General features: G+C 37.2%; 1 protein-coding gene across 1 annotated transcript in view; it reads left to right on the top strand.

Moving 5' to 3' along the window:
• Positions 1-16444, top strand: part of opn8c (opsin 8, group member c) — a 121051-nt gene extending 104607 nt beyond the window's left edge. Inside the window, exon 5 of the mRNA XM_084433123.1 lies at positions 15883-16444. Coding sequence (XP_084289249.1) covers positions 15883-16344 — 462 coding nt within the window. The 3' untranslated portion in view covers positions 16345-16444. The remainder of the gene's footprint in view (positions 1-15882) is intronic.
• Positions 16445-18765: the final 2321 nt, after the last annotated feature.

Here is an 18765-nt window from a genome sequence, read left to right as displayed (position 1 = left end):
GTCAAAATCTACCCAAATAACAAACCATGGGTGACCAAATCTGTTAAATCCAGTATAGAATATAAGAGACGGGTCTTTAAATCAGATGCATTTACTGATTTACATAAACAAGCAGCCACTAGGGGGTTGAAAGTAGAAATCTTAAAGGCAAAAAATAATTATAAAGTGCAATTAGAGAGTCAGATGGCTGATAATAAATTGGGTTCAGCCTGGTCCAGTATGAAAGCTATATTAGGTTATGGTAGTTCAAAGAACAATAATGATGTCATCTTGGATGGATACAATTCGAAATTTGAATTTGCAAATGCCTTGAATATGTTCTATAATCGTTTTGATACATCTGTTTTTAGTGAGGAACTCCAGGATTTGCGTCACAAACTGGAGGATAGCCAGCATTTTTGTATAGACCAAAAGGAGGTCGAAAGGGCCTTTTCTTCAGTTAAAGTAAATAAGAGTTATGGGCCTGATAATATCTGTGGCCGGGTACTCAAGTCTTGTGCAAAAGAGTTGAGTCCTGTATTTCAGTATATTTTTAATGAGTCCTTGAGAGTACAGCATGTTCCAAAGGTGTGGAAGGATGCAATGATTGTCCCAGTTCCGAAAGCTAGTTGTCCAAAGACATTAAATGATTTAAGACCAGTAGCTCTTACATCTATTTTAATGAAAATTTTTGAGAGATTTGTGAGATCTGAAATATTAAAGACGACTGAGTGTTTATTAGACCCAATGCAGTTTGCTTATAGATCAAAAAGAGGTGTAGAGGATGCAACGGTCACCTTGATACATCTGCTTTTGAAACATCTGGAGGGGAAGGGGTCTCATGCAAGGCTTCTATTTGTAGATTTTTCCTCTGCGTTTAATACAATACAACCTCACATTCTAGTAAGTAGACTTTTAGAACAGTTCAAACTGAGTAATAATTTAGTCGGATGGATTTTAGATTTTTTAACTGAGAGAACACAAAGAGTGAAAATAAATAACACAATTTCTGCACAGGTTACTTCCTCCACTGGTTCACCACAAGGATGTGTACTTTCTCCATTACTGTTTATTCTTTACACAAATATGTGCCAAAGTCATTTGGAAAATCGTGTTGTCTTGAAGTACGCAGACGATACTGTAATTGTCAGTTTGCTTCAAAATAATGAGAATAGTCATGGACCTATTATTAATGACTTTGTTGAGTGGTGTGAGGAGTCTCACCTTCATTTAAATATACTGAAGACCAAAGATATGGTTATTGATTTCAGAAAGAAGGTCTATATGCATGAAGTCACGTGCATTAATGGTGAAACAGTGGAGTGTGTGCAGTCTTACAAATATCTTGGGACAATCATTGATTCAAAGTTGAATTTTGAAGCCAACTGTGAAACGGTGTGTAAAAAGGGGCATCAACGTCTGTTCTTTTTAAGGAAACTGTGTAAATTTCAAATTGAGAAAACTCTGTTGAGTATGTTTTATCGTGCTTTTATAGAAACCGTACTTTCTTTTTCACTGGTATCTTGGTACGGGAACTTGACTTTAAAGAACCGGAACTCTATCAACCAGATCGTGAAATGGTCCAGTAGGTTGATTGGCGAACCATTACTGAACCCAGCCTCGCTGTATACCAGGCAGGTACAGCGCTTGGGTACTTCAATTCTGAGCGATCAGCTGCATCCGCTGCATTATGAGTTCCAGTGTCTGCCGTCCAATCGACGGTTCAGAGTACTGCGGTGTACAACCAAACGATACAAAAACAGCTTTGTTCCAGTAGCGATTAATTTTATGAATAGTACTAAGATGGAGTAAATTGTTTTAGTGTGATTTCAATGTCTTGTTTTTGTTTGTATGTTGTTTTATTGTTTATATGTTTGAGAAACTGCCTAAACTTGTTCTCTGGAACTTAATTTACCTACGGGTACAAATAAAGGAACTCTGAACTCTGATGAAAGTGACTTGCAAGAGCTTTTGTAATGAGAACCTGAATTAAGGTAAAGGCAATAAATTGTATATTATTTTTTGTATTCTTTCCTCCATGGGCTGTGATATGAAAGTTACTCGCAAGTGTCAGAATGGCCGAGTGGTCTAAGGCGCCAGACTCAAGGAATATCAACCTTCTCAGTTGTTGAGAATTCTGGTCTCCGAATGGAGGCGTGGGTTCAAATCCCACTTCTGACAAAGATCTTTTGTAATGAGAACCTGAATTAATGTAAAGGCAATACATTGTATAATATTTTTTGTATTCTTTACTCCATGGACTGTGATATGAAAGTGACTTTCAAGTGTCAGGATGGCTGAGTGGTCTAAGGCGCCAGACTCAAGGAATATCAACCTTCTCAGTTGTTGATATTTCTGGTCTCCAAATGGAGGCGTGGGTTCAAATCCCACTTCTGACAAAGAGCTTTTGTAATGAGAACCTGAATTAATGTAAAGGCAATACATTGTATAATATTTTTGGATATATTTAACCATGGACTGTGATATGAAAGTGACTTGCAAGTGTCAGGATGGCCGAGTGGTCTAAGGCGCCAGACTCAAGGGATATCAACCTTCTCAGTTGTTGAGAATTCTGGTCTCCGAATGGAGGCGTGGGTTCAAATCCCACTTCTGACAAAGAGCTTTTGTAATGAGAACCTGAATTAATGTAAAGGCAATACATTGTATAATATTTTTGGATATATTTAACCATGGACTGTGATATGAAAGTGACTTGCAAGTGTCAGGATGGCCGAGTGGTCTAAGGCGCCAGACTCAAGGGATATCAACCTTCTCAGTTGTTGAGAATTCTGGTCTCCGAATGGAGGCGTGGGTTCAAATCCCACTTCTGACAAAGAGCTTTTGTAATGAGAACCTGAATTAAGGTAAAGGCAATAAATTGTATATTATTTTTTGTATTCTTTCCTCCATGGACTGTGATATGAAAGTGGCTTGCAAGTGTCAGGATGGCCAAGTGGTCTAAGGCGCCAGACTCAAGGAATATCAACCTTCTCAGTTGTCGAGAATTCTGGTCTCCGAATGGAGGCGTGGGTTCAAATCCCACTTCTGACAAAGAGCTTTTGTAATGAGAACCTGAATTAATGTAAAGGAACTCAAGGAATATCAACCTTCTCAGTTGTCGAGATTTCTGGTCTCCAAATGGAGGCGTGGGTTCAAATCCCACTTCTGACAAAGATCTTTTGTAATGAGAACCTGAATTAATGTAAAGGCAATACATTGTATAATATTTTTTGATATATTTAACCATGGACTGTGATATGAAAGTGATTTGCAAGTGTCAGGATGGCCGAGTGGTCTAAGGCGCCAGACTCAAGGAATATCAACCTTCTCAGTTGTTGAGAATTCTGGTCTCCGAATGGAGGCGTGGGTTCAAATCCCACTTCTGACAAAGAGCTTTTGTAATGAGAACCTGAATTAATGTAAAGGCAATACATTTTATAATATTTTTGGATGTATTTAGCCATGGACTGTGATATGAAACTTACTTGCAAGTTTCAGGATGGCCGAGTGGTCTAAGGCCCCAGACTCAAGGAATATCAACCTTCTCAGTTGTCGAGAATTCTGGTCTCCGAACGGAGGCGTGCTTTCAAATCCCACTTCTGACAAAGAGCTTTGGTAATGAGAACCTGAATTAATGTAAAGGCAATATAGCTTATAATATTTTTGGATGTATTTAACCATGGACAGTGTTATGAAAGCAACTTGCAAGTAGCAGGATGGCCGAGTGGTCTAAGGCGCCAGAATCAAGGAATATCAACCCTTCTCAGTTGTTGAGAATTCTGGTCTCCAAATGGAGGCGTGTGTTCAAATCCCACTTCTGACAAAGAGCTTTTGTAATGAGAACCTGAATAAGTAAAGGCAATACATTTTATAATATTTTTGGATGTATTTAGCCATGGACTGTGATATGAAAGTGACTTGCAAGTGTCAGGATGGCCGAGTGGTCTAAAGGCCTATTTATACTTCTGCGTCGAACTGCCGCCGTAGCTACGTCGTAGGCTGTGTGTAGCGCGCGTACTCTACGGCGTACCCTGACGTGCACCTCTCCAATAATGTAACAACGCGTCAATTCTACGCGGACACAATCGCTGTGATTGGTCTGCCAGAACCCCTCCCTCGGGGTTTCACATGCTCCCTAGGTGCGCGTCAACGCGGACAACGACACAGAAGTATAAATTAAAACCAACACGTTGCCTACGGCGTATAGGCTCCGGCGTAGGTCCAACGCAGAAGTATAATGAGGCCTTAAGGCGCCATACTCAAGGTATATAAACCTTCTCAGTTGTTGAGAATTCTGGTCTCCGAATGGAGGTGTGGGTTCAAACCCCACTTCTGACAAAGGGCTTTTGTAATGAGAACCTGAATTAATGTAAAGGCATTATATCTTATATATTTTTTTGTATTCTTTACTCCATGGACTGTGATATGAAAGTTACTTGCAATTGTTTGGATGGCTGAGTGGTCTAAGGTGCCAGACTCAAAAAATATCAACCTTCTCAGTTGTTGAGAGTTCTGGTCTCCGAATGGAGGCGTGGGTTCAAATCCAACTTCTGATAAAAAGCTTTTGTAATGAGAGCCAGAATTAATGTAAAGGCAATACATTTTATATTATTTTTTGTATTCTTTACTCCATGGACTGTGATATGAAAGTAATTTGCAAGTAGCAGGATGGCCGAGTGGTCTAAGGTGCCAGACTCAAGGAATATCAACCTTCTCAGTTGTTGAGAATTCTGGTCTCCGAATGGAGGCGTGGGTTCAAATCCCACTTCTGACAAAGAGCTTTTGTAATGAGAACCTGAATTAATGTAAAGGCAATAAATCTTATATTATTTTTCTGTATTCTTTACTCCAATGGACTGTGATATGAAAGCTTCTTGCAATGCACAGCCATGGACAGTGATAGGACTGAGCTTCACAAAGTTGGTTGAGAGTGTAAGAATGGCTGAGTGTTCTAAGGTGTCAGACTCAAAGAATTTCAGCCTTTTGGTTGAATTCTGGTTTCTGAATGGAGGCATGGGTTTAAATCTTACTTCTGACTAAGACTGAGCATTCTAGAATAAATACTTGAAATAATGTCTTGGCAAAAAAATGCTTTCAATTACCTTTTATATTTTGCCTCATGGTGGCTCCTGTGTTAGCAGCACTGATCATAACTGATCATAATCTCAGGTGTGGTCATCGAGTGTGATCCTCGTTTACCTTGGCGCAGACGGATGATCCATTTGGTCAGGCAAATAAGCCGACAGAGAAGAAGATCCACATGAAGTTTGGTTTAATAGTGATGTTACATATGTATGACACCGAAGCTTCAAAGCATGTATCGAGTTTGCAGCGCAATTTCTTTTGAAGCTCCATGCCGGAGCGGGTATTGATTTCAGAGAAACATGTGATCAACGAAAACGAAGCCTGACTTTCTTTCCAGTCACGTGAATACTTTACTTTCCATGTTGGAATGTTTGAATCCAGACCACTAGTCTATGGATTTTGGGAAGTTTAAGTCCATTTACTATTTTTTATATATAAACATATAGCCTGTATTACATTGCCATATATTCTGTAAACTAGAAGAATTTTTTTTTTGTTGCACTCCAAGTAGACAAAAAATATTTTTTCTTCAGGTGCGTAGAGCCATGGGAATACTTGAAAATAAGTAAGAGGGTTGCTGGCCGCACACTGAATCCAGTAAAGACTGAAGAAATATAGCAAAACATTATTTATTTTAATAAGTTGCATCGTTATACTATATTCTGCCAAACAGTATAAAAACCATAAAATAATTAGAGCACCATTTACTTGCATAAAACAGCAATAAAAAACTCTGTTGGTATTATAATTAGTATTATTTTTAATTATTTTTACACTTAATTTATTGCCACATTTAAATATTTGAATTATATTTTCAGAAAACTAAACACATTTATATCAGCCTTTTATTTGTGCTTAATTGGATAAAACGGAGCTGCACCAGGTTTATGGCTGCTGTAAATTTGACCTGCCTCATGATGCCGCTTTTTTCGACACTCTTAATGCTTCAAATCTTTTCCCGAAATATGGAAATTATTGAAGGTGACTATGGTAACAAACAAGGCCAGCAAAACAAGGAAAACAGGAACTGAATAGAGGAAATGAACATAAACATAACATAAAAGAACATAAAACAATGGTAAAGGACACTTCAACTTAAAAGTCTAAAACACAAGACAGGGGAACAACACCAGGATCATGACAAATCCACTCGTCAACATTACTGTAGTAAAAGCTGCACAATGGCAAGTTTAAATTCAGCCATTTGTGTTTGAACCAGAAACTGATTCAGAAGAAGAGGAAGAGTGAATTATACAGGCTTGTCTACAAGTGGATGTATCAGAATGGTAGGCTAATGCGTTTTGTATATCGCTCTCCACGTCGGACACATGACGGTAATTGATATGATTAGCCTTCTGCTTGACTATGTGATAAAACAGCTAATAATGTGTTATTGTTACACAAACCATGTTCCCGTTCCATGTCTCAGAGTAAGACAGCTGCCCCGTAAAAATCAGCATCCTAGAAACACTTTGAACAACTTATAGCACGTCAGTGGAGAAAGGCATATAGTTATATTACATCATAACATTGTAATAATATACATCATATACATAATTCACATGCTATATTGCTAAAATTACCAGATTTTTCATATCAACAGAAAAATATACTGGGATAACTAACAGGTACCTGTGGGCTGTCAGTACTAACAGTATGTTGGAGGGTAGCGGTTACATGGGAGGAGATTGAAGAGCTGGCAGCTGAATCAGAATGATCTGATGAAAGAGACAAGTGTTTCATGGACTCGGGGAATAGTCATGAATAGATTTGGATATATCATTGTGGAATCTCTTTGTTTCAGCCACTGCTGCTGCATCCAGATTTCCTTAAGAATTTTTCCCTTAAACGCATACCTCAGGTCTCTAGTGACCCGGGACATCATTCACTACCCTCCTCCTCATTCAATTTTTAAAGTTAGACATCAACCTTTTTAGTATTTCTCAAGCAATTCATTATAAACCATATAACAAGAAAACAATAATAAAACAATAATAAAAATATAAAATAATATAAATATAAAATATAATTCCTCCTTTTCCCATTTATTTTTTGTAAAAATTGTATGGGGTCACTAATGACTTGAGGTGTGTAACAGTGTACGTATATATTTTTTACACAACAATAATTTAATCTTTGATGACCGAATAAGTGCAATTCACCTTTATTGTACATGGTGGCAAAGTCTGATACACAATGATGAAGTGACATTTCACTCATAGTTACCGCAGGCAGAAAATAAAAGAATAGGGAGTATCATCAGCAAAACTTGAAATGGCTTAGTGATTTACTGCAGATCAAGTACTGAACGCAATCAAATATTACTGTCACTGTCACTTGATGGTGTTTCTGGTGAAGAAGCTGTCAGCAATCAAAAGGTTGATGTTGAAAATGATAGTTTTGAGAATATGGTTGAGAGGGCGAATATGATCCAGATGCTGAATGTAATGAGCTCTGACGAGGACAGTGATGATGGTATAAAACATCTGCTTAAAGAGATCCATCCGTGTTAGATATAGATCTGGGTCTCTAAAGACCCTAATATTTAATAATGATTGGCGAAACATTCATGGATTTAAAGGTGCCATGTGTAAGAATTGAGGTAAAAATATCCAAAAAATGAGCTACACGCATCAAAAGAATGAGAAGAAATAAGGGTGATGATGTCATTAAAAAAATGACAAGTTATAGTGCTGCAGAGATATCAACCTGAATTAGCATGCTAAATTACTAGCCACAGCCTGACAGGTGTCATAATACCAGTTTCGGCCATAGGAGGCGGTATGCGGGCAACATAACCACCAGCCAAACTGCAATACACGAATAACTTGCACGGCTTGTGGGCGTACTTGAACCTGATGTCAATCGTGTGGAAAGTACAGCCCACTACTACATTTCAGTTCAGGGAAGAGAGCAGAAGAATGGCTGAAGCCCTTAGACTTCAGAGCGGCCAAAGCGTCAACAAGCTTCCCTGTACTTTTTGACAAGCGTCCTTGTAGTCGGGGAGCCAAAGTCTCAAAAGCTCAATAAAATGGGTTGAACCTGACATGGTCTGTCATACTTTTTATTTGTGATTTTTCTGTTAACTTTGACCCTAAGAACCAATAATTGGAGGGTCTGCTCTGCCGGAAATATCGCGAAAAAAAATTGTGGCCATTTTAGTGTATGCACCCTTTATTTTTTATCAGAAAAATCTGAAAAATGATTTTTTCCCTCAAATCCTCAGTGGGTTTGGTAGGCTGTCAATAAATGCATTCCAGATACAAAGAACACATTTGCTGACAACATCCACTGAAAAAATAACTCTTAAAACACATTTCTACATGATTTTGCATCAATTTAATGCAAAAAATTAGGCGTTTTCTCACTTTTTTCCAATATTTTCATCTTTACTTCATTGGCAATCAACTATTCCCCCAAGTTATGACATCAGTCAATATGTCATTCTTTTCACCAAACAGTATACTCATTCCACAGAAAAAATCATAAAAATCCAACCAAAATCAATGGATCTGTCATGATTTCACTAATAGTTGATCAGCAGGCTCAGAACCGCAATAGAATTGTAGGCTACTCTCAAAATTCCGAATGACATATAGTCCATGAGCCAAGGGGGTTGATCGGTATCATCGGGGGGAAAAATGCTATCATTGTTATTTGGCAAGGTATACACCCCTAGTATTAGAAAAATCACGATAGCAGTGCAGGGGTGGTAGCGAAATCACTTTTTTCAGCTCATGAAGTTACTAACCCCCTAAGATAAATTCCGTTTTTGAAATCTGGTGTATATCTGGTTTAGACTCATGCCAGGGATATTGTCAATATTCTATAATATGGTGCTTGGTAGGCTTTCATTTCATTAGACTTTTTAGGCTTTCATTTAAGCCCAGTACTGAATATGCCTGACAAACACAGAGGTCACATGACTTCTTTAAACCAGAAATAACACACATTTTTTCACAATTTCCGCCTAAACTGTATGCTTTATTTTATCCCTGTGGCATGAAAGAACACCACGGACACAAAAGTCAACAACTTCAATACTCAAGGCACTCTGATGACTCAGAAAATGTATAATATACCCATACTATTTATTTGTGAGAGCCTTAAATTAGACTTGTGCAGCCAGCATGAGTCTTCAAACTAGAATAGAGCCAATAGAATGGACAAATAGAATACCCTAGTCCAGGGCCAAATGTTGTAATAAAAACACTTGTAATTGGTGTAACAAAATGTTTCTATCATGTATTTTGGTATTCACCCACTTTCAGTTAGAATGTCAGAAAGTAGCTCATGCACTGAATGTTGATGTTGATGGTTTGATTGTTGGAATCAATCGCTGTAAAAATCTATTATTGTCTATCCATTCTAAAAGTGCATGTATCCATTATAAAAGTGCATCTGTCCATTATAAAAGTGCATGTATCCATTATAAAAGTCCATCTCTCCATCATAAAAGTCCATCTCTCCATTATAAAAGTGCATCTGTCCATTATAAAAGTGCATGTATCCATTATAAAAGTGCATCTGTCCATTATAAAAGTGCATGTATCCATTATAAAAGTGCATGTATCCATTATAAAAGTCCATCTCTCCATCATAAAAGTCCATCTCTCCATTATAAAAGTGCATGTATCCATTATAAAAGTCCATCTCTCCATCATAAAAGTCCATCTATCTGTTATAAAAGTCCATCTCTCCATTATAAAAGTCCATCTCTCCATTATAAAAGTCCATCTCTCCATTATAAAAGTGCATCTATCCATTATAAAAGTGCATGTATCCATTATAAAAGTGCATGTATCCATTATAAAAGTCCATCTCTCCATCATAAAAGTCCATCTCTCCATTATGAAAGTGCATCTGTCCATTATAAAAGTGCATGTATCCATTATAAAAGTGCATCTGTCCATTATAAAAGTGCATGTATCCATTATAAAAGTCCATCTCTCCATCATAAAAGTCCATCTCTCCATTATAAAAGTGCATCTGTCCATTATAAAAGTGCATGTATCCATTATAAAAGTCCATCTCTCCATCATAAAAGTCCATCTATCTATTATAAAAGTCCATCTCTCCATTATAAAAGTCCATCTCTCCATTATAAAAGTGCATCTATCCATTATAAAAGTGCATCTATCCATCATAAAAGTGCATCTATCATCATAAAAGTGCATCTCTTTATCATAAAAGTGCATGTCTTCATGTTCATTTTATGAAGTATACTTAAGTAATTTTCAAGTATATTTTTAAGTATACTTTATGTAGTAAGTATACTAATATCAATGTTGTACTTGTAGTAAAATTGTGTACTATTTCAATACTGCTTGGGACTAAATTGGCTCACTTTTCGTATTTTTAGTATTTGTAAGAGTAGTAAACTAAGTACACAATTAGGTTTCTCATTTGTAATGCATCTGTACTACAAGTGAACTTATAAGTAGTAGTTTACTGTTTAATACAAGTAGTACATTTTTTAGTTTATGAAAGTACACACTGATGTGTACTCTCAGTAAACTACTAGTTTCGTAGTTTATACTGCAAGTGTACTTGTAAGTTTTCTTTAAGTAAACATTTTCTTTGCACTTAACATGTAACATTATTATTTTTGCACTTGAAAAATACCTTTAACTGTACTTTAATTTTAACAACATGTTATTAGCTTCATGCATCCTTTTTTAATCTTAACACTTGAATGTCAGTAAGTTTCAGAATTAAGAATTGTAGTAAGTCTACAAAAGTAGAATTAGAGTAAATTGATATACACTACCAGTGGACTAGCCTACACAAAAATTCAGATATGCAGAATTAGAAAAATATCGGTTTTATATCAATTTTCTAATCAATATTTTCAAACAATGTAAGTTTCATAAGACTATGAACGTAAAGATACTTTACGTAAAAAAGTATATTTAATTGACTACTCAATCAAAAGAGTTAAGACAACTACAAGACAAATATACTTTGAATTCTTAATTATTCTTTTAAGCAGGGTTCACCAATCTCGGTCCTGGAGGGCCGCTGTTCTGCAGAGTTTAGCTCCAACCCCAATTAAACACACCTGAACCAGCTAATCAAGGTCTCACTAGGCATACTAGAAACTTTCAAACAGGTGTGTTGGAGCCGGTTGGAGCTAAACTCTGCAGGACAGCGGCCCTCCAGGACCGAGATTGGTGAACCCTGCTTTTAAGTATATCTGGATCAAAAGATTGAGTTCAAGTACAGGCCAAATATACCCGGGCCCGTATTCATAAAGAATCTTAATGCAAAGAGTCGCTCCTAGTGACAAAATTCTAAGAAAATTCTTAGAAATGTGGCCGTTTACTCTTAAAATTAAAGAAAAAATCCCAGTAAAGAAAAAAGTAATTCAGAAAGCATCTTAACCCTTAAAAGAGGTCTTAAGGTCAAAATTGTTAGGAGCATGGACGAGGACTTTTACGAGGCTGAAGAGTTTCTTCAGCAGAGGAGAACATGGCAGAAAGACGAAGGAGAAGAAATGTGTTGCAGACAATGGATGACAGTGAGTTACAGTAATAAGACGCTATAGATTAGATCATGCAGGGATCATGTTTGTGACTGATCTTAGAGACGCGCTAACATCTCCGACAGCGCAGAAATGCAATAGCGCCAGAAATGAAAGTAATCACTACATTACGATATTTGGCAACTGGGAAAATGCAACAATGCAGCAGTGTGTAATGTACACAGTCGCAAGTAATTTCAAAGTGAAGGCTTAGAATAGACCCTATACTTAAAATCACTATTTTTTCCTTCTTGGACTACCAGCCAATCACAGTCTTCAAAAGATTGTGTCATACATAGCAACGGGATCAGCCCCGCCTCCTCACTAAGATGAAAGTTTTTTGTCTTTTCCTTGCTCAGAGTTGCTCTCAGATCGGCCCCGAATCGCTCTTAAGCTAAGACTCCTACGTAAAAGTTTTTAAAGGAGAACTCCGGTCAATTTTAACATTGAGCTCATTTTTTGCTGTTAATACAGAGAACAACGACAAAAAACGGTATTGCCTACACCATGTTATCCTCTTTTTAAAATTTACACCCTGTTGACTTCAATGGGGCAAGTTTTAAACCTGCTTTTAGCCTCTTAACATCCTTGATGTGTCATTACAAGTGCACAGGTCATGTGAGTGATTCCTTCAGAGTGAACACAGTGAATCTGACTGCAGTAGATGTGAAAGATATGAATAAAAATGATAATAATTCAGCCAGATAATAATTCACATTGGCTGTGCACTTGTAATGACACATCAAGGATGTTAAGAGGCTTAAAGCAGGTTTAAAACTTTGAAGCTCCAAAGCCCCATTGAAGTCAACAGGGTGCAAATTTTAAAAAGAGGATAACACGATGTAGGCAACACAGATTTTTGTCGTTGTTCTCTGTATTGACAGCACTCCAAATTTACAAAATTGAGCTCAATGTTAAAATTGACCGGAGTTCTCCTTTAAGCTAAATTAAGAGTTTTCTGAGAGGATTCTTAGAATCTTTATGAATACGGGCCCTGGACTTTTCTCTCAGTATAAATCAAGTACACTGAAGTGTAATTTTAAGTATATTTCTGAGAAGTACATAAAATGTAGACTGAAAGTATACTTTCTTATTTTAAGTTTAAAAGAAGTATACTAGTGTGAAAAACACCAAGCTTACATTAGCTACTGCTACTATTCTGCTACTATTCCCCACCATTTCACAAGCACAAGAGAAAAAGTATTTTGTACTTACATTTAATACCCCTGGAACTCAATGGAAGTTGATTGAAGATGGTATAGTTGGTAGTGTTGTTATAACCAGTCAACTGAACCAACAATCTTTTCACAAAACTGACAAAACCTTGTCAAACTGTCAAAATCCATCAACATTCAGTGCATGAGCTACTTTCTGACATTCTAACTGAAAGTGGGTGAATACCAAAATACATGATAGAAACATTTTGTTACACCAATTACAAGTGTTTTTATTACAACATTTGGCCCTGGACTAGGGTATTCTATTTGTCCATTCTATTGGCTCTATTCTAGTTTGAAGACTCATGCTGGCTGCACAAGTCTAATTTAAGGCTCTCACAAATAAATAGTATGGGTATATTATACATTTTCTGAGTCATCAGAGTGCCTTGAGTATTGAAGTTGTTGACTTTTGTGTCCGTGGTGTTCTTTCATGCCACAGGGATAAAATAAAGCATACAGTTTAGGCGGAAATTGTGAAAAAATGTGTGTTATTTCTGGTTTAAAGAAGTCATGTGACCTCTGTGTTTGTCAGGCATATTCAGTACTGGGCTTAAATGAAAGCCTAAAAGGTCCCCTTTCCAGCGATACCAAGCACCATATTATAGAATATTGACAATATCCCTGGCATGAGTCTAAACCAGATATACACCAGATTTCAAAAACGGAATTTATCTTAGGGGGTTAGTAACTTCATGAGCTGAAAAAAGTGATTTTGCTACCACCCCTGCACTGCTATCGTGATTTTTCTAATACTAGGGGTGTATACCTTGCCAAATAACAATGATAGCATTTTTCCCCCCGATGATACCGATCAACCCCCTTGGCTCATGGACTATATGTCATTCGGAATTTTGAGAGTAGCCTACAATTCTATTGCGGTTCTGAGCCTGCTGATCAACTATTAGTGAAATCATCACAGATCCAATGATTTTGGTTGGATTTTTATGATTTTTTCTGTGGAATGAGTATACTGTTTGGTGAAAAGAATGACATATTGACTGATGTCATAACTTGGGGGAATAGTTGATTGCCAATGAAGTAAAGATGAAAATATTGGAAAAAAGTGAGAAAACGCCTAATTTTTTTGCATTAAATTGATGCAAAATCATGTAGAAATGTGTTTTAAGAGTTATTTTTTCAGTGGATGTTGTCAGCAAATGTGTTCTTTGTATCTGGAATGCATTTATTGACAGCCTACCAAACCCACTGAGGATTTGAGGGAAAAAATCATTTTTCAGATTTTTCTGATAAAAAATAAAGGGTGCATACACTAAAATGGCCACAATTTTTTTTCGCGATATTTCCGGCAGAGCAGACCCTCCAATTATTGGTTCTTAGGGTCAAAGTTAACAGAAAAAACACAAATAAAAAGTATGACAGACCATGTCAGGTTCAACCCATTTTTGAGACTTTGGCTCCCCGACTATTGACAGGGCGGCCAGAGCTTCTTTGGAGCTCAAGTCGGCGGCGGTGTGAACTAGCCGTAAGCTAGTAGAGATGATCGGTTCATGTGCGCTAGGGATCTGTCGTGTAACATTTACAAGCGCCAAAACGGTATTTATTGTTTGAATTGCGTAATAAAATTGACAGAATCTGAGAGCTGAGATTTTTTTTATATCATAACTAATCTGCTCTGTTTAGTCTGTCGGTCTCCGTGTCCTCTTTGCTTCGCGATTTTTCTGTGCGTGATTGATGTGTGGCGTGAGAGCGTGTGAAAAGTTGAAAAGTGTCAATTGCGTGTGTGTCACGGTGAATGCGTGAGAGTTGGCAGCTCTGCGCTAGCTTGGTCAGCATCAGCGAATGCTGTCTGTCAAATTAATGTAATTCAGACTAACAATAAAAATGTAATATGAACAAAACGAATATGAACATATTCACTGGTAAAGGTGAAGGGGAGTTCAAAATCACTTGACATCATCCAACGTTCCTCTGGAGTCAAAACGTCCTCTATTAGGAGTTGGCTCGGCTTCGGCTATGGCTCTAGGGTCTTTGTTAAGGTAGGGGCGGAGCATAGAGACTATGCCGTTTCTCGGTTGTTACTCTAGAGTAGACCAACTCACTTTCTGGAGGTATACTGCCCCCATCTGGTATGGAATGTGGAGTATGAATTGATTTTTTGGCGGACATTACACAAGGCACCTTTAAGGGTTTATGGTGTTCCCAGACCAAAACTATGGGAATTATTTTTGAGATGGATGAATGACAGAAACCATGGTCATCTTTGCCAAGTGCAACATGTTCCTGGGTCAGCATATTTTATTGATCCTCGAAATTTAATCCTAACCCCATCCCTACCAATAAGTTTTCCCTAAGATCAGAGGGAAATGATAGGTGAATAACACTGATGTAGAAGCACCTAACCCTGGTTATAAGCCTAAACTTGACATAAACTGTAAACTTGTCCCTCAAATCTGATTGGTTAACTGGAATGTTGTTCCAGGAACACGTTGCACTTGGTGAAACCATGATCACTCAGAAGGGTGACTATTGAGAAGTCCTTTGCGGGCTTGGAATTAGAAGTATTCTTGTTTTCTATGAGGTGTCTGGCAGTTGTCCAAGCTTTCACAAAGTATTTTTGTAATCCAAATCCAAATTACTCAGAAAATAAATAAACAGTTTTAATAAACGAAAGGTATCCACTTGGAGTATCTCGGGAGAAAAGAGCAACACCAACCACACACTATTAATTATGATAACCAACAGCAAACAGAACCAAACTGGGAGTATATATCAGAAGTGCAATTGCATTGCAAATATATCAGTATACTGGGACTTATCAGGAGGAATCAGTAACTAAGGGGACAGGGACTAAACTGAAAGGAAACACAGGCACATGAATCAAAACACAATAAAGCCAAACATGACCCTGACACTAGCATCCTTAACTGATGGCATTGGACATTTGTTTGTGTTAGTCCACTGAGATCCAATCAAGATGTAGCAAACCTTTCTCCACTATTGCAGTCAGAAAGGGGTCTGCCATAATACTGGGCCTTGAAATGCCCTAATAAATGCTTTTCACTGCACATCAATTTTGTTGTTGTTGTTAAACTTTTTTTTCTTTGTATTCAACAGATGTTTTTCTGCATAAGCTTGGGCTTTGTCCTTGCCTGGGCTCCCTACACCATTGTTTCCTTCCTGTTTATCTTCCACAAAGACGCTTGGTATATGGCACCAGAAGGATTCGTCTTTCCTGCGCTTTTTGCTAAAAGCTCCCATATCTACAACCCCTTTATTTACTTTTACTTCAACAAAGCTTTTCGACAGGAGCTACGAAGCCTTCTATTCTCTATGTTCCCTAGACTTGCCCACAACCGTGTTGGAGTGTACACAGGCAATGGTGTTCATCCCATGCAGATCCAACTACAGGAGCAGGTTGTGGACCATGTTGGAAGAGGTCCTATCCTACATAAAGACAAGAGTGAAAAAAACACAGGTCTATATAGTCACATTGTCTGCTGGGTCTCCAACATACAACTGACACAAACCAATGGTGAGCAGAGGGTTGATTGTCAGTTCTTACCAACCTCAACCTAAGATTTAAAGTGTTTCATTTCTCTGAACCTTTATATTTTGCAATACACAGCTTACTGTGCATTGAGTATCTGAGTTATCTTAAAAACGGTAATTTCAAGACCACGAAATTACGAAATTAACGAATTTAACGAATTTAACGAATTTAACGAAATTAATGAAATTAACGAAATTACCAGAAATTACCTTTATATGCTAATGAATGTGATTGTCAAAGTATAATCCTGCCACATGTATACATTACATACTGTATTTTATTGGTGTTTATGTATTGTTTGAACAAAGCGTAATGTTGTACTGGTATAATTGTTAATGTTGCAAAATCTGCTTTACGTATGGCATATGTAAGTAATATTGATATTTGTTGTCCTACATTAATTGCTTAATCTTACTCATTTTTTTCTTTTTTTTACATATATTGTTTTGTGTACTGCATTAATCAAGCTAAACCATTTAACCCTTTTTCCAAAGTTTTTGTAAGGAGAAAATATTTGATGACTATGTATGTAGCATTGTCGAATCACAGCAAGAAGGCCCCCAGTTTGAGTCCTGGCTGAGCCAGTTGGCCTTTCTGTATGTAGTTTGTGTGTTTTCCTTTTGTTGCATCCATTCAGGGTATTTCTCTGCATATGACCTGAGATGCTGGAATAGACTCCAGTGGCCCTACAGAGGACAAGCAGTTTGGACAAATGGATGAATATTTGCATTTTTAAGGGGCTACAAGCATAAATGCATCTTATGCATATTTATAGTTATTATTTTTATTCCAATAACTGTTTCAATTGCTTTCTGGAAAAGGTGTTGTATCTTCTGATGGTATATTAAAGTGTATATTTTTTTCATTATAGTGCTACCTATCGTTAGACAAGTAGGCAATCTCTATGTTAAAATCTAATAAAAAAAAAAAAACAAAGCCTGTGCATACACACATAGGTGTAAAGAGTATCTGAAAACCATACTTGAGTAAAAGTACAGATATAGTGAAAATGACTCCATTACAAGTTACAAGGTAGTTCATTTAGGGCATTTAAAAGGATAGTTCACCCAAAAATGAAAATTAGCCCATGATTTACTCACCCTGAAGCCATCCTAGGTGTATGACATTCTTCTTTCAGACGAATACAATCTGAGTTATATTAAAAAAGGCCCTGGCTCTTTCAAGCTTTATAATGGGAGTGAATAGGTTTTTGTTTTTGGAAGTCCATCAAAGCGCATCCATCCCTGATAAAAGTAATCTATGCGGCTCTGGGGGGTTAATTAAGGCCTTCTGAAGTGAAGCGATGCATTCTTGTAAGAAAAATATTCATATTTAAAACTAATTATCGACTAAAATAACTAGCTTCCGGCAGATGGCCGTACGCAAGTCGACTTACGCCAAAAGAGTAACACTTGACGATGTATGACGTAGTATAGGACTAGCGTAAGCTTTGACGCCTCTCGCGGTTAAAACAAACAGGGCTGGGCAACCGCGTTCGTCATTACGCTATGCGTCAAGTTCAAGGGTTACTCTTTCACCGTAAATCGATGCGTACGACCGTTTGGCTGAAGCTAGTTAATTTAGTAGATACATTTTTTTCTTACACGAATGCAACGCTTCACTTCAGAAGGCCTTTATTAACCCTCCAGAGCCACGTGGAGCACTTTAATCAGCGATGGATGCGCTTTGAAGAAGTTTACTAATATCTTTGATACTCAGTAAAAGTAGCAAAAAGGTACTTAAGTACAGTAACTATTACATTTACTCAAACACTGTACACCACTGCATACACATGTGCGTACTCATGGGTGGACATACTGTATCATTCTTCATAGAGGAAGCTCAACCCTCATTTATCTTAACATTCTCTTAGGTGCATTTTCATGCAAACTGTACATACAGTCATTGATAATGCATTTTTGACTGGAGAAGCTTATGTAATAGGTTATACATGTTTTCCTGTATGACATTATCAACATTTCTTACTCATTCTTCTTCAGAACTGGCTTTGACATCACATCATTACTCTCTCAGACAATTTTCTGTCAACAGGTTGAATGTTAGAGAAGAGCATTCGCTGTTTCTTGTTTCAGTTATAAATGATTATTATAAATGTTTGCATTAAGTCAGCTACAGAGTGTTAGATAAAAAAAATGTATATATATATATATATATATATATATATATAATAATTCAAAAGCTATTATAACTTGACATTTCTATGTCTCAACAATGTCTTTGGTGCACATCCTTTGAAGTGTTTAATTTCTGTGTTATAATTCTAGTGTCACCAAACAAAACTGAAAAAATGAAGATTGTTTTGCACATGCCTCTGTGGCTGTGTACCCAGAAAGTTCAGGTGGGGTTTGCTTGCTGGGTGAGTTTAGGACATTCTCGTTCTCTTGTTGGATTTTAAACAGCTAAACCGGTGTTGTTCTTGTGAGAGC

This window comes from Rutilus rutilus, assembly GCF_951802725.1.
Source record: "Rutilus rutilus genome assembly, chromosome: 15".
Taxonomy (NCBI): Eukaryota; Metazoa; Chordata; class Actinopteri; order Cypriniformes; family Leuciscidae; genus Rutilus; species Rutilus rutilus.
Note: the sequence above shows the minus strand (reverse complement) of the source record. Positions and strands in the feature narration are given on the sequence as shown.